The 20,776-nt window shown below is 41.5% G+C and overlaps 1 protein-coding gene across 7 annotated transcripts; it reads left to right on the top strand.

Moving 5' to 3' along the window:
- The first annotated feature begins 789 nt into the window (after nucleotides 1-789).
- LOC113033012 (centrosome and spindle pole associated protein 1-like) lies at nucleotides 790-19,616 on the top strand. 7 transcript variants are annotated; one of them, XM_026186281.2, is made up of 29 exons: nucleotides 790-929; nucleotides 1,396-1,571; nucleotides 1,744-1,843; nucleotides 2,028-2,131; nucleotides 3,587-3,655; nucleotides 4,923-5,185; nucleotides 5,286-5,377; nucleotides 5,524-5,620; nucleotides 5,732-5,789; nucleotides 5,876-6,144; nucleotides 7,297-7,412; nucleotides 7,545-7,686; nucleotides 7,917-8,028; nucleotides 8,379-8,417; nucleotides 9,045-9,192; nucleotides 9,283-9,411; nucleotides 9,645-9,757; nucleotides 9,865-10,014; nucleotides 11,108-11,251; nucleotides 14,236-14,349; nucleotides 14,881-14,947; nucleotides 15,167-15,293; nucleotides 17,498-17,637; nucleotides 17,729-17,857; nucleotides 17,960-18,000; nucleotides 18,106-18,166; nucleotides 18,583-18,692; nucleotides 18,780-18,927; nucleotides 19,219-19,616. In XM_026186281.2, the coding sequence occupies exons 2-29, from the start codon at nucleotides 1,467-1,469 to the stop codon at nucleotides 19,374-19,376; spliced, it is 3,345 nt and encodes a 1,114-aa protein (XP_026042066.2). In that variant the 5' UTR covers nucleotides 790-929; nucleotides 1,396-1,466; the 3' UTR covers nucleotides 19,377-19,616. The 7 variants fall into 7 exon arrangements, with proteins under 7 accessions (XP_026042066.2, XP_080162098.1, XP_026042089.2 ...); XM_080305972.1 differs by having other exon boundaries at nucleotides 4,947-5,185; XM_026186304.2 differs by having other exon boundaries at nucleotides 1,744-1,816.
- Nucleotides 19,617-20,776: the final 1,160 nt, after the last annotated feature.

Consider the following 20,776-nt stretch of genomic DNA (forward strand, 5'->3'; position numbering starts at 1 on the left):
TTGCGCTACATTTAGTAATGCCAACATATTAAGAGAACAATATTTGTCTCTCATATATAATACACTGTCAAAGATACTTGACTTTGAGTGAAGATTTAAGGTGATAGGAAATATAAATAACTGCAACAGCAGTGAATTCAAGTTCACTGGTGTAATAACTAATAATGGTTAATATAATAATAACTTTAATATTGGCCATATTATATTTACATTACCAAAGTAAGATGACTTTAGTCTCATGAACAACATTAGCTAATTGTTATTTACTAGCTAATCTTAAAATGACTGCTCAGTACAGAAATGAAGCCCAATAATCACGTTTTTACAGTCCCGTGGTCTCAGCCTCAGATACTTATCAAATCAAAGCTCATGTAGAAACAAACAAATGAACAAAATATTTTTTTCTTCATTTCTGTCAAAAAGTGCTGTAAGAAACGTTTCCAGCGGTTAGTATCATAGTTGCTAGGCAACCTGGGCAGCGAGACGGAGGCTAGACCGTCCCATTTCACAAGCCTCGCACTTTCCGGCCTTAGCGGTCTTTGAGTACGCGGCCCTTGTGGACCTTTAAGGCTGAAGACCCAGAATTGGGATAGAGCCATAGTGTCGATATGCTAGAGAACATGAGATTGAAAAGCCTGTGATATGTGAACGATTGTGTAACTAGCTTATAATGGAGATACAGAGAAAACTTGATTTGATGAATTCCCAAATAAAAAACATATGTTCCTATTAACACGGACACATCAACATAGTTTCAAATTTGAATGGTTTCTGATAGCTGACACATCACAAAGTATTCCTACACAGTACTTTATTTCGACACCTGCGACCGGAAGTACTGCTATTTGTTTGCGATATACAATCGCTCAAGACACCGCCATCCTTTTCAAGCTAACGAACACTGCCTCGCAATCATACACCACCTAATGGTAGGTTTGACTTAATTCTAATAACAACAGTACAAAGTTCCAGTAGAAAGTTAACGCTAGCAGCTCGAAGCCAAGTGCTCATTAGCTAAGATTAGCTTTCATGTGCTTTTGTGGTGTTTTTGCTAACTTTACTTTGCTTTCCATTAGTCAAAGCTAATAAGCAAGCGAACCATAGCAATTTAAGTCGGTTTAAACGAACCAAACACGTTCTGGGCGTTACAGTTACGAGCACTTTCCATGCTACATACTAATTGCATTATTATATTGCTAATTGCTAAGCTAATACAGTTAAGCGGGTTAATGCTATCTGTGCCTGGAACTTGACGCCGGTTGCCTGACAACAGTAAATTAAAGTGATAGAACCGACTTGCAAGCGAAGCGGTGTGTGCTGCAGTTCATATCAGTGACGGCCGTGACGCACTGAACCCTGTATAACATACATTTTTATCATTTGTTCTCGCTGCAGTGAGCTCTCTGTAAGCTCACTGTAAGGAGGATTAAGTTGTTGTTTCCAGCTCGGTTGTGTAACTTCGCCGGATGGAGATGGACGACGAGCTGGAGAACTTCATCATGGAACGCAAGGCGAGGGTGGCAGAGGATAAAGCCTGTTTAGAACAAGACCCCCCATACATGGAAATGAAGGTGGGTTAGAAATAGATAATTTTCAAGGCAGACCTTTTGATAAACGTCTGAAAAACAACACCGTTTTAGACCAAATAAGAAGTTTATTGAAGTTAAACTTTAGCCGCCCTCTTTGCCGTTATATGCTGTAACTAAGAAGTAATGTGGATCTTCTTTTCCTTCTGACTGACAGGCAAAACCCTACCGAGGCTACGGGTCTACTGCTAAGGAGAACATCCCTCCTAAGTCAAAAGCACAGGGAAGAGGTATAGATCCTGGCCACAATTTGTCACGTCAGTTCATACTTTAAGTTAAATATTATTTAAGTATTTCACTTGTCACTTGAGATTTGTTTTGGTTTAAAATGGAGCACTGTAACAAAAAATAATTTCCCCCAGGGATCAATAAAGTATTCTGATTCTGATTCTGATAACACTGTTTACCTTCTGTCTCTATGAAATGTTGATGTGTTTTCAGAGGAGAGCTGCAGTGTGGGTCTCCCCCTTGGTGTGGAGTACGAGAGGAAGAAACAGAGGCTGCAGCACGAGCTTCGTATGGACTACAGGCGCTACATGACTCGGGTGACTGTCACACACTGCTCTGTTTATGTGTGTGTGTGTGACACTGTAGCGAGTTTGAGTTTTCAATCTATATGTGTCAGATCCTTATTCTAAACTTATACTTTTATGCTGCAAGTTAGCTATCACTTGTCTCAGGTTTACAAAAAAATTACATATCTTTTTCATTTTCTGAGAATTCTTCGGGTATCAAACTGCTTCCATTCTATAAATTGTTGGGGTTTAGTAGACCCAAACATCACAGTTTGCCACAATTCATCCAGCACTATCATCACAGCCTAAAGAGAGCTGCTAGCATCTCTGAGGCTGAGTTAGACTTCTGTGGGGAATCTTTGTAGATATTACTGATGTAAGTGGCTGAAATTGTTGTTGGCATTTATGCTTGTGTGTGCTGCATTATGGGTTAAGTACATTGTGATTGTGTTTTATACATGATGCCAGCCGATAGCTACAAATAAAATGCTGGGACTTTCCCCCCACCTGGGTCCCAACTCGTTGTCATTTTCCTTTTTTTTCGAGTTTGTCCACTTCTTTGTGGATATCCTCACATCCATTCCTATATCAGTCCCCTCTAGCAATTTGCTAACATTTGTGAGGCCTTAGATTGATCCTCGACATGTAGTTACATTTCCAAGGAGGTGCACTTTAGTTACAATGTAGGGTTTCAGTTGGCTTTTCGGTTACAACGTAGCAATATCATGAATTTCCCGCTTAAGTATAAATCTCCAGTAAGGAGGCAAATTTCACCAACTGACCAGGTCACACCTTTAGATGTGTGTGACTGTGCTGAGTGGGGTTTTTCTCTCCATCGTGGAAAAGTTTGCTGGGTATAGGATTTAGAATAAAATGGAGCATTGTTTCTTTGCAGTTTATTGGTGAGAAACTGTTCAATAAACTACATTTTTTTTTAGACATAGTTCTGAGAGAGATTGCAGACAGATTTCCGTGGCGGTGGCTCGGGAGGTAGGACAGATCCTCTAATCGGACGGTTGGTGATTCGATGTCTTCCTTTTGGCAAAATACTGAATTCCACTGAACCCCCAAAGTGTGAATGTGATGTTAGATAGAAAGCACTTGGACACATTGGGTGAATGAGGCATGTTGTATAAAGCGCTCGTCATGCTGTGTCACAAATATGACAAAGCTGTGTGGCAATTGAAAGACAGTCAGGAATAAGAAACATAGAAACCCAACTGAACATGTGCTCGGCCTGTTTATTTTGCTAATCCTGTGTTAATGAAGTAAAAAATAAGACAAAGGTTTCAGTTGTTCTCCATGTAATACAGTGACACACATGAAATATTACACACTCTACTGTAAACATCAGCGTTGTTGCGTACCTATCTGTACACCTGAGGTCGCAGCTCTAGCATCAAAGCCAGTTTTTAGATTCTAACTACAGTCTGCTCATTAGGTTTACACCACCTGTTTCATCTCTGCTTTTATTTTATGTTACAGAAAAACCAGTTTGAACGTGTTGAGACTGCAGGACCATTACTCCAGTTCAATAACAGGAGGCCTGTCAAGGTAAATGCCTTAATGTCTTTTATGATTTTAATATATTTAAAGATTAGATGCTTGGCCGAACAGAATGGCTGCTAAAGTGGATGGTAGATGACAGCAGTCCTGCTGAAAAGAATTTTCTCATTTGTTCATTTGGAATAAAACACTTTTATTTACCAAAACACTATAAACACAAAAGACTATAAACACAGTTAAGATGCACTGTGAAAGAGCCCACACATGTTTTCATCAGTGATTCTCAATCCGGGCGACTCTTAGTGGAGCGGTTACTTGTGATGTTACCAGATGTTACATAAGCCATTGTCCTGCATGAATCAACATGTGATTGTTGGGAGGATCATGTTGTGGCAGTGCTGAAGCTGTCCTTTTTCACATGCAGGATGCAGCAGTAGAATGTCTGCTTGCTGGCACTATCTGTCGCTGGTACAGTCACACCTCAAACAGACATTTTCCTTCCTACGTAAAACTCTGTTGGCTCAGAGCTTCAGTGTGTGTATAAAAGATGGAGACACCTCAATATGTGCACAAACACCATGTGAATGTCAGTAAAGACTAAAGTTAAAAACTAAGCTAAAACAATAGATCAGCGATTGACGTAGAATGCTAAACACATCGAGTAAACTGTTGCAACAATAAAGGCTTTCATCTAACTTTATAAGCAATTTAAAGCTGTAAACTTTGAAACAGCACTACTCCAAGTGATACTCGTACAAATGCAGTAGTGACAGCTTGACAGTCCATTAATCCACTCTGATGTGATAATGAAAGACTGTAACATCTAATGTCAGATCAGACAGTAGCTTTGTTACTGTACTTGATTTCATCTAACATGACAAAACGAGCACGGTGGTTCGCGCACAAGAAGGCCCTGAGTTCAATTTCACCATCAGGCTGGCGTCCTTTTGTGTGGAGTTTGCATGTTCTCCCCGTGTTTGTGTGGGTTCTCCCCGGGTACTCCGGCTTCCTCCCACTGTCCAAAGACATGCAGTTTGTTGGGTTAGGTTAATTGATTAATCTAAATTGCCCATAGGTGTGAATGTGAGTGCGCATGGTTGTCTGTCTCTGTGTGTTAGCCCTGCGACAGACTGGCGACCTGTCCAGGGTGCACCCTGGGTGTGCCTTATGATAGCTGGGATAGGCTCCAGCACCCCCCACGACCCCGAAAAGGATAAGTGGATGGATGGATGACAGAACAAAGGCAGCCTCTTTCTTTCTAGTGATCTCTGTTTATTTCTTCAATGTTGCCTTGTTATGATGGTGTGTCCTCTAGCCACGCCTGTCTGTGCTCAAACAGAAGGACGTAGCCACTCTAACAGAGGAGAGCAGGACGCTACACAGGCCTCTGTGCCTAGCTGAGGATGAAGAGAGGCAGTCGCCAGCGCTCTTCAGGCATCGAGACAGGCTGGGGAGGCCAACGGACCAGGAGTCAGAGGGAGAGGAGTGTAAAGATGAAGTGGAGCTGATTGAAGGCACAAGACGTATGGCAGTTAATGGCAATTATGAGAAGAGACGACCTACAAAGACCGATGGCAGGTAGAAGATTTTGTTTTTGTAGTGTTGATTTATGTGTTTATGATAAAAGTAGTGTTAAAGATAGTGACTTCTTTCTCCCTCATTTTATTTGTGTGTTTAGGGAAGATTCAGCTAGTGTTACCAGAGATGGACAGACATCCAGAGTGCGGAACAAATCTGCAGATGCTGAGTTTGCCACTGGCCTTTTAATAGGTAAAAAGACTTCCCGTGAGCAGCTCAAAAAACATCATTTGTGTTAAAACAGCTGAACATACAGTTACAAACTTATGAACCCTTTAAATGTGGAAAAGAATTGGGAAAATGAATTCAAGGTTTCAGATGCGGTCCCGTGTTTTCAGGAACAGTTGATACACATGAGGCTTTGCAGAGGAGGAAGGAGCGCTACCGACAGGAGCTGCAGGAGCAGATAGCTGAGCAGCACCGCAACAAGAAGAGGTGCGTCTTTATTTATGGTGCTTACTAGAAGCCCTAAATATTTCACCACTTAGCACTTAGTTATGACTTGCAGTGGCTGCAGAAATGGATACAAATTTGTCTTTGTTTCAGGGAAAAATATTTCGAGTTGAAAGTCGCAGCAACAGGAATAAATGACCCTGAGAAACAGGTCAGCTTACAGCTCATAAGCCACTCTCCTTTGCTCTGAGAATGTTTACACTGTGCAGGATATTTATCAGCTGTTTCTTTATCCAGCCGGACCGAATCAGACAGTTTGGACTGAGCAGAAGAAAAGGTGCCCAGGTGTCAGATCCTGTAACCACAGGTGATAGATCATCATCAAGCGCTCTACCTGACATCGAGAAGATTGGTGCTAGAGAGAGGGAAATGCCTCCCCTCGGGCAGGCTCACGTGGCCTTCCCGTCCCCTTTGCTGGAGTATAGCTCTGCCCTGGGCTTAGGTGGAAGTGGTCTGCCTCTCAACAGCAAGCCTGCCAACCCTGTGACGTCCATGGACATCCCTAGGTAGTAATACGAAACTTTACATCAGTTACAGTCTGAATGATTTCATAATGCAACACTTAAGATTAGGACAGGAGGCAACACTTGAGCAGCAAGTTGGTTGACAGTTTGACAGTGGAGCCAAATATGTCTGCATTGTTTTCATAACGAAATCAGTTAATAATAGCAATGATGTCATACTGCAGGACATGTTTAAATGAACTGAATGCAGCTGTGGAAGAGTAAACAGTATATAATGGCTCATGTCAGTGAGATCAAACAGTAATGATAATACAGCGTTTTGTTTTGGGAATCAGTGTCCAGTACGTGTTTGTGTGTTGAGAATCTGGATCCAGCAGAATTGACAAACACTGTAGTTAACGTTGCTCAATATAAAGATGTATATCGGATGACGATATGAAAACATCTATCGTCTCATATTATACGCTATCGTTTGTTTCGTGGTGTCACAAAAGAAACCGTTTACGGCAAATCTTTCCATCATTTTGATGGTCACTGTAGAATTTGTTGAAGTTCTCCCTTTTTTATATTTAATGTAACCACACTACAGACGGACAAGCGACTGTTTTTATGCGTTGTCGTTAGCAACAACGATCGCGTGGCTCCACAATCCGCATGTTTATTTTCCACATAAACCTTTCACAATAAAGTTGAAGATTTGAGATTTTTCAAAATAAACAGAATCACGTGAAATAGTATGCAGAGTGTTTACGGATGAGAGGCCAAAAAACCCCCCCAAAAACCTTAGAGCAGGCTTTTCCCCGCAGCACGCCTTGTAATAAATAGTCACAAAGAAAACTGCGGCCATTTCATCTTATGTAACTCCAGGTACACGACGCCCAGCTGAAAACACTTTGCAAGTCGAGTTGCTTGAGATTCATAGAGTTTACAGAAAATATAAAATTTTTGTGATACATATCGTTGTCGGGACGATAAATATGAGATTTTGGTCATATTGCACGGCCCTAGCTGCAGTTAATGAAAAGGACCTTAAAGAGAAACTAGAATGATTAACCGTTGCAGGGCTTCATGAACCCTTTAAAGACACTTAAAAAAACACTAACTAGTCACAGTCCCAGCTGAATCCAGAAATTCATTCAGGATTGAATATTTATTTAGTTACAAATCACATGTTTTGAAATGGTTCCTCCCCAGACATCCTCTGTTTCATCCCCGCCCACCTCCTTCAGTGAGTGATGCATACAGAAGCCCCTACGTAGAGCCACATCACTACGCCAACAGAAGCATGCTTGATCCAAACATGGCCTACTGTAAGTCCGGGTCTCTGTTACATGGGAGTAAAAACACTTTCTGGTCTACATTACAAAACCTGATCTGAGTATAATTGGTATATTAGACAGGTGTTCTACTTTTAGTTTATTATGTGATTGATTTTCTTTCAGACGGGCACATGCCTGCTCCTGGTGCTGGCTTTCCCACGCCCTACTGGAATGTCCCACCAGGGGAAGCCGTGCCCAGCCAGCTTGGTAACCACAGCCCTCAGAGCCAGCACAGTGGCAGCAGCTTTCCTGAGCCTCCTATGCAGTAAATATCTACTCTTACAGTTTTCTAGAAGACAAGATGGCAGTAATTATATCTGTTATACCTGCACGCACACAGTCATGTTAGTGAATCCTGCCCAGGCCAAGTAAACTCATTATAGTTTCCAACAGAATGGTAAGAACGTGGCTTTAACTCCTGTTTGTGTTTGCTGTAAGACATGGTAGTAAGACACACCAACCAAAGTGCTCATCGGGTCTCAACTACTCTAACAGGCCCAGCAACGAGACGGCTACTGAACCATCGCATGCCTACATGTTCCCTTCAGAGAGATCCAGATCAGCCAGGGAAAGGATTTTGAGCTACAGGCATGCTCTGAAACAACAGGTAGGTGAGATAAAAGGAACCCTTTTCTTTGTGCTGCCACCACCCAAAGAACTTAAATTTTGTTGGTGCTCGTGATACAGCAAATCTAGTAACAACAGTGTTAAAGTATAAGCACAGAAGAATGTCGATGGATGTGGATTTGATTTATATGATTAAGGGGGGGGGGCTTTAAATCACCAGAGAAGCATTCAGCACCGTTGATATTTAAAGGTGAATAAATTTGGCCATCACGGACGTTTGTGGTGATGATGTTGCTGGGCTCCTCCTTTGTTATTTGACTGAAAACAGTATTGGTAGAGAGTTGAAGGTAATGAAATTTCACTGCATCCTAGTGTGTGATGTGTTGACAGGAAGCTTCCAGGAGTGGAAACGGTGAGCTTTACAGCAAGGTAAAATGGATAAGGCTCCCTGTAAGTTATCTGGAATCAAAAATCCTTCTCATGTATTAGTCGAGTTGGCTGTAGAAGTAATTCTGAGATCCTCCTCTGTTCAGTTACTTCATAACCAAATCCCACCCTGACCCCTTTTATTGTGAAAATCCTCTTTCCATCTGCTTAGCGTGCATTTTCCCCTGGTCTTCTCTTTAGCATACAAGATCACTGCAGACTCCCTAAAATGTTTTCCAGGTAGTTTGTCGCTGTGCTTTGGTTCCTTGTCGTTCTGGTGCAGTAATAACTTAATTCTTCTGCTTTTTTTGGTTCCATATTTGCAGCTCATGTTTGAAAGCTTCTGATAAACTGAGCTGAAATGTGAAAACTGGAACAAATGAAGTCAACACAAGATATTCAGTTTTACTTTTGTTTTGTTTTTTTAAATGTTTTTGAATTTATATAATAGGCATCTTGACACATTTAATGAGAAAACGGTGGTAACATTCATCACTGAGGCTTACTGTTTTCATCAATTGGACAGATAGTTGTGGTGAAAATAGAACATTTCACAGTGTCTTGGGAACATAGTTGTTGATCGCTGACATTTGATGAGTGTTGAATAAACCGAGAAATACTGTTTGTTAGATCCAGGAGCAACAGGAGCGGAGGCGTCAGGAGAGGGAGGACAGGGAGCGTTACGAGGCTCAGCTGGAGGCTGACATGAAGAACCACCAGCCCTGGGGGAGAGGTGGAGGAGGAGCGCCGCTGAGGGACAGCACTGGAAATCTCATTGGTATGTCCCGCTTTGTACCGTCTTTTTATAGTATGCAGCATGTAACGAATTCAGAGGAGCTGTTCTAACTTAGCCTGCCTGACTCTGCAGCTGATCTCAGTCAGATGCACAAGCTGAACAAGGAGGCGTACAGCAACCCGGAGCAGCGGCAGAGGAGAGCCACAGCTGCTGCGGCAGCCAGCCGGACTGAGCACCTGGACCCCAATGAGAGGGTTTCTGGTAGTGTGGCATCCATAGCACTAGAAATATGACTTTGCTTTATTTAGCTTTTGTTTGCTATCAGATTATTGGTGACACCACAGCCATAAAACACAAAGAAAACAGGCTAAAACTGGCTGTTACTTCAATGTTCAGAAACTGGCATCTCCACTGAGTAGCATATCAGAATATCCAGAAACAACAGCATTGAGACTGATACGTTTATTTTGAAAGATCTGTTTCATGTTTTGTAGGTTTCACCCATGTACAAACCCCACAGTTTGCCAGAGGCAAAGTATTTGCCAGCCAGCCCACAGAGCAACAGCTCCAGGAGCAGGACAAGTACAAAGCTTACCTCAAACAGCAGGTAAAAGGCTACGCAGCTGGGGGCATTTCTCCTGTCGGTATTATATGCTACGCTGTCTTGTTGAAAATCGCTGGTTTAGTTCTTTATCAGCCTGCATTTGTTTGCAGATCGAGGAAAAAATGCATAAAAGGGCAGAGGAGAGAGAACGAATCAGGCTGGAGGAAGAGAAGGAGGAGAAGAGGCTGGCAGAGCAGAGGGCTCGCATCCAGAGGGAGTACGAGGAGGAGCAAGAGAGGAAGAAACGAAAGGAAATGGAGGTGAGAAACTAAAATCTGACGGATAGAAAGGCTTCGATTTGATTCGACTCGACTCGATTGGTAATTTGTTTCAATCGAATCGAAGGCTTCATCTCTGACTTAGGCTACGTTCACACTGCAGGCGAAAGTGCATCAAATCCAACTTTTCTGACCCTATGCAACCCATATCCGATCATGGTATGACAGTGTGAATGGCACAAAACCGATCTGGGTCACTTCTGTATGTGTTACTGAAGACGATACATATCTGCTGTTTGAATGGTCATGTTGCATTAAATCCGTCTTTTACGTCACTGATACAAGACAGACGCCAATTATCAGCGCCGGAGAAGACATCGGGAACGCTTCCTGGCCATCCAGTGAAACTGTTGGGAAGACAACGTTGGAGAAACATGAACATTTTATTTGTACTGTATAATCTACAGATTCTGACAAATCTGCAACTATCCTTTGAAGCACCGCTCCTCTCTAAAACAGCAATAAGGATCATTATTAGGCCAAATGTAAATAACAAAATAACTTTATAACTTAAAGCAAAATTGGGAAATGTAAAGTCCGAAGTCTTTATATTAAGGGCCATCAGTCAAACAATACTGTTTGCTCTGAGTCTAAACAGAGCGTGTTGTGTGTGACGTCTTCTTTTGCGCATGCGGCCGCTTTGAGGGCCGTGAACCGTTCACACTAGAGCGCGTTTGCTGTCACATTTTATTTGTTGTGTGAACAAGCAGAAAAAAAAATTGGATTTGAGCACTAAGACATGCAGTGTGAACGTAGCCAAAGTCACTTTGAGTACTTTGGCAGGTGTTTTTATGCCTGTCTGTCGACCGATCTTTTCTGTGCAAGATGTAGTCATGAAACTGTGCAGATGTGTAGCTGAATTTAAAATCAGGGTTGAGTCCAGAGATGGGCGTTGGCCAACCCCTACAGAGTGAACACGCATGTAGTAACAAGTGCACACAGGTTGGACTGTAAATCATGTTGCTGGGGATTGCGGATGTTGTGATGGTCTCTAATTATAACACATTGCAAGTTTTTCTCATTTCCCTAAATCTTTGTCTTGTGCACTTCCTCTAATATTTTTTCTTTCTCTCAGCAAAAGGCCAAGAATGAGGAGCTGATTCAGCTGGCTGAACAGAGGAAGAAGGAAGCTGAGAGGATAAAGAAGGAAGCAGAGGAGAAGGAGAGTGCGATACTGAGGAGACAGTATGAGATAGAGAGACAGGCACGGGTGGAAGAGGTCAGTTCACAGATGTACAGCTGTGTCACGCTGTCCATCTTTTGACTTGATGCCTACTTAATAATCCAGGTAACAAAATCCCAGAAAGCAAATTGTCCCAATCATTAATCACTAAGAGTACTGATCACAGAAAGCTGTGGAATGGCTGAAATCACAGGATTGTAACATAGTGAAAGATACATTTTCGCCCCCTCGGTGGGTCAGAGACGGTCATTCCCTTTTCACATAAATGGTCTTCATGACTCTGTGATCCTGCTTCAGTGATGAACTTATACACCTGGACAGAGACGGAGTCACTATGAGCTGGTAAATAGGTGGCTGAGTCCTGGCGTGATGAGGTAGCTCTTCTGCTCAGCCAGAAGTTGTTCGGTTTTCAATGCTTTGGCACTTGAACCCCAGGGTTAGTATCTCAGGTGTTTGTGTGTGTTGGAAAGTGCTCAGGCACGTATAGATTGGGTGATTGAGAAAGTGCTTTGAGTGTTTAAGTTGAGCAGAACGATAAATACCAGTCCAGTTACTATACTGGTCTTTGTTTTGAGGGACGCGATCCTCGAGGTTGGATCTCCCCGAGTCCAGATGAACAAAATGAACTCCATTGCTCACTTTTGTTAACTGTTTACACTTATTGTGAAACACAATTTGTAGTACTGTCAGGGTTAAAGTCAGTTTATACAAGGAACAGAAGTATGAGATGCGAAGCAGACATCTGATGTTCAGGAATAAAAGTCATCATCCTCCATGTGACCAAATGTCTGCTCAGGTGTTGTATTTATGTTTCATATTTCAAGACACACATAACTACAAAGACTGTAACCAGTGACCAGCTGACCACCAGTGTTGGGAAGGTTACTTTTAAAATGTATTCCATTACAGAATACAGAATACATGCCCCAAAATGTATTCTGTAACGTATTCCGTTACGTTACTCAATGACAGTAACGTATTCTGAATACTTTGGATTACTTAATATATTATCATGCTTTTTACAACAACGTGAATGTACTATTGCTGTGTGATTTATTACTATTACTGAAGGTCCGCGACTCCGAACTGTAGTAAAGGGACCTCTGACTAATACGGCGGGGTCCCTGTCGGCTCGTAGCCGAAAAATAGCTTTACTTTGTTGTGTGGGTCAACTTTGCTTGCGAGAGACAGAGAGAGACGTTGAAAGGCTGCTCCAACGGAACTTATTGTTTTCGGAGGAAAACACGAACACGGTGAAAAAGTCGAGTCTTAATAGCTCACTTACAACTGGGCTCGTCAGGCACTCTTCTTGGCTGAAGTGGTTATTATTATATTTACATGCTTCCAGCTCCTGTTTTTCCTCGATGACAACTCGTACCTTTCCACTCCCCTTTTTCTCCCTCCTCGCGCTCACAGACTCATAACGTGTATGGCAGTCCATTCTCCCTGCAACACGGACTACACTGCCCATGATGCTACATTCTTTAGAGCTATGCTTGTAGCATTCTGCCTGTTAGCTTAGCACAACAACAACAACAACAAGGCGCTCTCTCACCCAAATCCAAATCAAATCAAATCACTTTTATTGTCACATCACATGTGCAGGTACATTGGTACAGCACATGTGAGTGAAATTCTTGTGTGCGAGCTTCACAAGCAACAGAGTTGTGCAAAATACAATAATGTAAACAAGCAAAATACAAGAATGGCTACATCTGAAACTAATAAATATATGTACAATATATAATAGTATATGTATTTCTGGATGTGTATACTAAATATTTTTCTACGTGTGTGTGTGTGTGTGTGTGTACACATATTTTACAAATTAAATAGAGTAAACAATAAGTAGAATATTTAAAATAAATAAAATAAAATATACAGAGTGAGACATGTGCAAAACAGTGGCATTACTGTACAGTATGGAAACACACTGTCGCAGAGAGAGAGAGCGTCACCCTGTAACCATGGCAACCGTAACGCTGCCGCCTGGAACAACAGAACGTAGCTGTCAAACAAAACCCAAACAGTCCTGACCCGCGACAAAATGAAACAGGAAAGTACCGCAGTGTAATCCATTTATTTCAACAAAGTAACTGTATTCTGAATACCACCTTTTTAAACGGTAACTGTAACGGAATACAGTTACTCATATTTTGTATTTTAAATACGTAACGGCGGTACATGTATTCCGTTACTCCCCAACACTGCTGACCACCAACATACAAATATTGTATGTGTCTGTGTGTTCACTTGAATTATTTGAAGACACCCCTTCATTATTTTGATCCAAAGACCAAACAGTGCCACTATTTGGTTTATCCCTTCCCACACCAGCGGAGTTGAGCTACCGTGCATGGTGCTGGTGTGAGCACTGGGAGCAATTAGTTGGGGTTCAATGTTTTGTCCAAGGACACTCTGACAGATGGACAAGCCTGTCAGCCCTGTGGTTACTGGGCCACCTACCTCCTGAACGACAGCTGCTTCTTTTAATTTCTTTCCTTTGATTAGCTTTCAAGATGAAAATGGCCGTCGCTGATTCCACTCAGGACACTCTCACTCAGTTCAGATCACTTCAGTCCTGCTTTATTGGCATGATGGTTTCTGAAAAAGATATTCTCAAAGCACCAAAATACTATTAACAGCAGAGCAATATAAACATGATGATGTGGAAAAAAATAAAATGAAACAGTTTTTATATCAATATGTTTGATTAAATAGAGCACACAGATTAATTCACAAAGGTGTGTGTGTGTGTGTGTGTGTGTGTGTGTGTGTGTGTGTGTGTGTGTGTGTGTGTGTGTGTGTGTGTGTGTGTGTGTGTGTGTGTGTGTGTTCAATCGTGTTCTTAGGTCAAGATGAAGGTAGTCACCATTTGTAGGGACTTCTTCTCTTGTAGCTACACTGCTATACCCTTCTTCCAAATATTCTGAAGAATAAGTTTCAAATAATCAGTTGGCTTATATTAACTGTAGTATTTTAAAGTTTTATGTAGTAAATCACAAGCTGTGTGTCTTCAGGTCTACAGGGAACCCTCACCTCCAATCCCCACTCTGCAGAAGAAACGTGGCCTTCACCAGTATACCCCCAGACCTCCCACTGCTGACAGCCAACACTCTACAGTCCCATCGTCTGTAAGTCTCTTACACTCACTTCCATTAGTCTGACAGCATCTTGAGGTTGGTTTATCTTATGTGAACATGTTTGAGGGTTGAATGCACCCAGAGGTTTTTTGTAAAAGTTGTTATGCTAATGTTACTCATCCAGACTGAGTAACACTTTCTGTGTAAGTTTCAGTCTGTTGCACATGTACACATTTATTTCATGTCTCTTATGCATAGCTTTTCAGAGTTACTCAGGTCACAGTTAGCCGGTGCTAACTACCTGCAACAAGTCTTTTCTACAAGTGTTTGCACAGATCACATCTGTACTGTGATGAATGATGATGTGAAAGGCATTAAAGTCAAGACTCAATGACAGAATGTTACCAGCAGTGTTTTGTATTTAATATTTGAAAGGCTTAAACACAGGCTACTATAGCTGCACTGTTTTTAAGACTTTTCTTGGTCCAGTTTATTTAAAAGTTAGAAAATGTTTAATTTATTTCTCTGTAATAGAATATTTTCTGCTAAAATCCTTTGTGAATTAATCTTTTTGTTTTTAAGGAGCGGTCTCTGTCCGGTCTGCAGTCCCCTCCCGTCCCTGCTTGTAGGAACCAGTTGCGAGCTGCAGGTACTGTGTGAGAGCAAACATAGACGCCTCTGATCATATCTGCAGGATCTTTGTGTTGGGCTCAGTCTCCCATAAACAGTGTTACATTTTCTTTGACACTTAGAGTGATCCGTCCTTTCTTACACATCGACTCGGCTGTGTTTCTTTACGTTTTGTTGGTGCTGAGAAGGGTAATGATATTGAAAACACTGTATCAGCTATAGACTGTGTGTGTTTTAGGAGACCGTTGCGATCTGTTCAGTGAGCTGTCAGCATTGCGTCGGCAGCTCCGCAATGAACAAAAACGCCTGGAGGGTGACCTGCAGCAGGCGGATTGGGAGGATTTAGACTCTCCTCTGAATAACAGGTAAAACACATTCATCACTCATGCTGTAACCTTTGGCATACTAATGGATGCATATACATTTACTGGACTTCATATTGGATGTAGCTGTGCATCAGTTAATGCACATTGCATACTTAGATATTTCATATTGTAACCACCAAAAGTGTTCTTCTCTGTGTTTGTCGACAGCAGCTTTGCAGGCTTTTGCTTTCATGTTGTCACCAGGAGACTGTGTTACAGATTGCTCTTAGTTGTGCTGTTGTTGGTCCTTCAGAAAGACGTGGAGAAGAGTGAAGTTAGCAAGTGAAACTGAGTGTTTAATACACACTATCATTCACATTGAGCTACAATACCAGTAAAAGTTTTGTTACACCTTCTTTTTTAATGGTTTTATTTTCATGACTGTTTATGTTGCAGATTGTCACTGAAGGCATCAAAGCTATGAATGAGCACATGGAATTATGTAGTAAATAAAAAATTGTGAAATAACTCAAAAAATGTTTGATAGTTTAGATTCTTTAAAGCAGCCGCCCTTTGCTTTGCTTACAGCTTTGCTCACTCTTGGCATTCTCTCCATGAGCTTCATGAGGTCGTCGCCTGAAATGGTTTTCCAACAGTCTTGAAGGAATTCCCATAGATGCTGAGCGCTTGTTGGTCCTTTTTCCTTCACTCTGCGCTCCATCTCATCCCAAACCATCTGCACTGGGTTTAGGTCAGGTGACTGTGGACGCAAGGCCATCAGGCGCCAGCACTCCAGCACTCTCCTTCTCGGTCACACAGTCTGGAGGTGTGTTTGGGGTCATTGTGCTGTTGAAAAATAAATGATGGTCCAAGTAAATGCAAACTTGATGGGATGGCATGTTGCTACTGGATGTTGTGGTAGCCATGCTGCTTCAGTCTGCCTTCAATTCTGAGTAAATCCCCAAAAGTGTCACCAGCAAAGCCCCCCCACACCATCACCACCTCCTCCATGCTTCACAGTGGGAACCATGCATGTAGAAACCAACGTTCACCTTTCTGTGTCGCACAAAGACACGACGGATGGAACCAAAGATCTCAATTTTGTCTCATCAGACCAAAGCACAGATGTCCACTGGTCTAATGTCCACTCCTTGTGTTTGTCTTGGTCCAGACAAATCTCTTCTGCTTGTTACTTTTCCTTAGTTGTTGTTTCTTAGCAGCTATTTGACCATAAAGGCTCCTCTGAACAGCTGATGTAGAGATGTGTCTGCTACTGGAGCTCTGTGTGGCATTTATCTGGGCTCTAATCTGAGCTGCTGTTAACTTGTGATTTCTGAGGCTGGTGACTCGGATGAATGTATCCTCAGCAGCAGAGGGACTCTTGGTCTTCCTTTCCTGGGGCGTCCTCATGTGAGACAGTTTCATTGTAGAGCTTTATGGTTTTTGCGGCTGCACTTGGGGACACATTCAAAGTTTTAGAAATTTTCCGCACTGACTGACCTTCAGTTCTTAAAGTAATGATTGACTGTCGTTTGTCTTTACTTAGCTGATTGGTTCCCGCTTGTGTGGGAAAATTCTAGCAGATGAGCAGTTACTGAAATACTGAGAGCAGTTTGTCTGGCACCAACAGCTATTCAATGTTCAAAGTGACCTAAACCACCTTTCCTTCCCTTTCTGATGTGATTGGCTGCCTGGGTATTTATGTTAACAACCTCTTGAAGAGATGCAAGTGGCTGTTAATGCTTTGTATAGTTGTGCTTGTACAGTCTTTTTGTATGTTTACAGTGTCTCACCTGTCCGTCTTCTCATTCTTCATTGTAGAACACACAACAGTTTCCCACTGACAAAAGTGGGCGGTGGGGTGGGTGGGAGTTGAGGAGATGAAATAAACAAGCATCTGTGCAAGTGCAGACTTATTGAATTTAAAAATCAAACCAGCAGTCAGAAATAACCTCCATCTCATCTCTCATTTGATCATAATGAGTCAGTGTGCCACTCTGCACACACGAGCATAAAGATCCAGACATGTTTGTGTTGGTATATGTGGAGATGCAACATGAAATTACAGTGAGGCAGACTACATGTAGCTGAATGACTCAATCATGGAAATGAGCTAAAAAGCTTGGCGACCTACTGCTTATCGCTTTGACCATCGTTGATCCTTGGCATTGTCTAGCAGAACAAGCCAAACTCAGACAAAAGACTGATCTGCTCTTCCATAGAAACTGATATTTCTGTGCGTACACCTGTTTCCATTCCTCCAGGTATCGCGAGCGTGCTGTGGTGGATGTGTTTGATATGGCCAGGCTGAGGCTCCAGGCTCCAGTTCGTAGGCCTAACTCCAGATATACAGAGCCACGAAATTTGTTACGAATCCACGACTCCCTTCAGCTCAAGTACAGAGGTAACACAGTGATCTCAAAGTGTTGACTGTACTCTATTAGTAACAACATTACTTCACTATTATATGTTTACATTTACTTCTAATGTGGTAGATGAAGAATCGAAGTTGGGCTCCAGTGAAGTTCCTAAACTAGAGGAAGTAGGTGGGACCAGCAGACGGAGGCGGGACTACAGGGATTCATATCACCAGTTGAGCAGCCAGAGGTCTACGGTCCAGGACGGTCAGACTATATTTCAATTACTTTTTTTACCCTGTTATTACTTTTCAACAGCCAAAGTGCCATCCATTGTTGATAATAAAGAATATCCTACTTGTGTTGCAGATTATTTCGACCTGTCCCCACCACAGCAAAATGATCTACTGGTGAGAAATAATGTTTAAGCTGCACAAAAATCCTGTGATTTGTACCGTATCCACCAGCTTGTAGTTATTAGAGTGGAACTGTGAAAAGAGCTGTGTGTATTTCAGAGGAGCGAGACCAGGGGATCTGCAAGAGGTTCTCTGCTGGAGTCAGAGAGTGCTTTCATTGGTAAGACATGGTGAAATAAAAGCATTTTACTGCTGGTGAAATCCACATTCTCCTTTTGAGTCATAGAGCTGCAGGCGTTTCACTGACTTCACAAGACCCGAGTCTTCATGGCAGACAGCCATCCCGAATTCTTTGAGCTGTTACAGTACTGACATCGCTTGTTCTCTGGATCACAAACATAATTTACCTCCTGCTTTGTTTGTTTGTGTTGTTTAGCTCATGCTGGAGAAGTATGACGCACACCTGAATGTATCTAACTTTTCAAGTTGAGAAAGTTTATTTCAGTGGGGCCAAACTGTATACTGCAAAATGACATCTGGAACTTTTTAATGTCGAGGATGCTTTAAGTGACGAGGATCACATAAAAAGTTGCAGCGATGTTTGAAATGACTGACTTTGGTTGTGTGTGTGTTAAGACCCTCTGGGCGATGGCTCGTCAGTGCTGCAAACCCCAGAACCCGAGAAGACTCGTCAGCTGTCGGCCCGGGAGAGGAGGAGGCTTTCCAGACAGTCACAGCGCCCACAGGTATTCTTCTTAAAAACCATCCGCGAGTCCTGGTCAAACACGAAGTTTATTTGCTGAAGTTTGAACTTTTTTCTTCCCTTTTTTCAGGAGCGAGCTGCTTCTGGCCACCCTGTTGGTCATCATGATGATTACTCCGGCCACGCAGTTACCAGACAGCGGCAGAATGAGGATGGGGAATGGGGAAACCGGAACAGGACGGGTCATCAGGCTCTCAGTCGTCGTGGCAACACAGCTGGTACGACTTCATATTTTTTTGTGTAAATATGTTTCTCGTTGTATAAAAGCCCAGACCAGCATTCAGACCATCTTCAGGATTATGAAGCTCAGGGTCTAATATATCGATCATTATAAAATTCTGCATTAGGATTTTTAATGGGTTTGAAGTTTGCTCGATTCAGTAAGTACAGCATCGTTCATGTAAACCTGAAAACTAACAATATATATTTAGCAAATATTTGTTCTTATATAAAGCATGCATTGTAGCAGTGAAGATGTGTGTTTTCTGTGTTCACTTGTTTTTCTTCAGCACCGCTGGATCTGTCTAACGACGACGACTCTCCTCCGCGGTTTTCTCTTCATAATCGTCAGGGGTCTATAGAAACCGATCGCTGGATACGGCCAGAAACATCAGACACGCTGAAGTGTTTAGACCGTGCGATCAGAAGGGAGCGGCTGGCAACGTAGCACCTTGTCTCCTAAGATTTGGAGGGTCCTTTTGATTTTGAGTGCATAAGTTCAAAGTTGGTTTTAATTTATTGCTTTGATTAAAGATAAATGTAAGTTACTGTCAAGGAAAAGATGTTTCTCTTTTTGCTTCTGTTGAAACCTCACAGTTGTAATCCAGTGTGGGAACCTTTGTGGTCTTTTACATGTAAATTATTGTTTTATTGAATCTATTTTTAAATAAATTATTTTTTACTTTTATGTACTGTGTTTTGGTTTGCTTCCTTTTACAAGACATATCATCGCTAAAGCAAATTGCTCTTTGCCTGTAATTTATGTTCATGTCAACAATTTTCCCTCAATTACTCAAAGGTTCAATTTTCTCCCTTTTCATTCATATTGCATGGCAAAATTAAGACTTCACTGCTGCATTTAAATGTGAATTACATATGCCAAGTCACACAAAGTAGCATTAAGTCATTAGGACAGCAATGTCACGATACTGGAATTTCAAATGCAATACTATTTTCAGTACCACAGAGAAGAATTTGATCCTGCAGCAACAGAAGTTATAGCAACCGAGACATATATTGAAAAGATTAACATATATTTTAAACAGATTTTCCCATGAGTTATAAGTTTGATCAAAATAAGTAATTTTCAGATTAAAATTTGATTATTTTGCAAATTTAGATAATTTTCTTGTATTGTCAGAGTAAAAATATTTTCATGTTTATTCATGTTTAATAAATTATTAAACAAATAATTAATTATTAAACATGAATAATTAATAAAGAAATAATTATTCATGTTTGATCTAACTGCAGTCAGCTAGTTGATATATTTTTAATGATAACAGATGGCTAATGTGGCTAATTGCTACATGGCTAATGCTAACATATTATGTATAAATTATGAACTTTTTTATGAATTACTTGTCCATTTTTAATATGTTTTTTGGGCAACAGATGGTAATTAGCCTTTGGCTATAATCTTGTATGTTTACATTCATGTAATTTCTTTTTTTAACATGCACTGTCCCAACTAAAATAAAAAAATAACGTGAGCACTGACCAGGTTAAATTTCATGATGGCTGTTTCATACTGCAGTGTTGCTGAAGCGTGAGCTATAATGACCATGAAAGTGTTCCTAAAGTGTTGGTCAGTGGTATCAATGTTAGCTACTTCAGCTGTGAACTAGCATTTTTGCTACATGTGCTATTCCAGAGCTGAAATGTTTTCTTTTTGTACTACCCAGAAAACACTGCTAACATAGCTGTCATTATTTGTGACTCTCAGCGACGTAAAAAGTAAAGGTTCAAATCTCTCGCAGAAATCGTCACTGAAACATCTCGAAGCTGTTCTATTACACATGGTCTTTCAAGCAGCTCTAGGATTTCTCTTAACTTGAACATCGTTTG

The sequence above is a fragment of the Astatotilapia calliptera genome, chromosome 2, assembly GCF_964374335.1.
Source record: "Astatotilapia calliptera chromosome 2, fAstCal68.1, whole genome shotgun sequence".
Taxonomy (NCBI): domain Eukaryota; kingdom Metazoa; phylum Chordata; class Actinopteri; order Cichliformes; family Cichlidae; genus Astatotilapia; species Astatotilapia calliptera.

Excerpts from the sequence above, each read along its gene's own strand:
- LOC113033012 (XM_026186281.2), top strand. The coding sequence starts at position 1,467 with ATGGAGATGGACGACGAGCTGGAGAACTTCATCATGGAACGCAAGGCG. Across the intron at positions 5,186-5,285 it reads CCTACAAAGACCGATGGCAG|GGAAGATTCAGCTAGTGTTA; the intron begins GTAGAAGATTTT and ends TTGTGTGTTTAG. Across the intron at positions 9,758-9,864 it reads AAGCTTACCTCAAACAGCAG|ATCGAGGAAAAAATGCATAA; the intron begins GTAAAAGGCTAC and ends ATTTGTTTGCAG.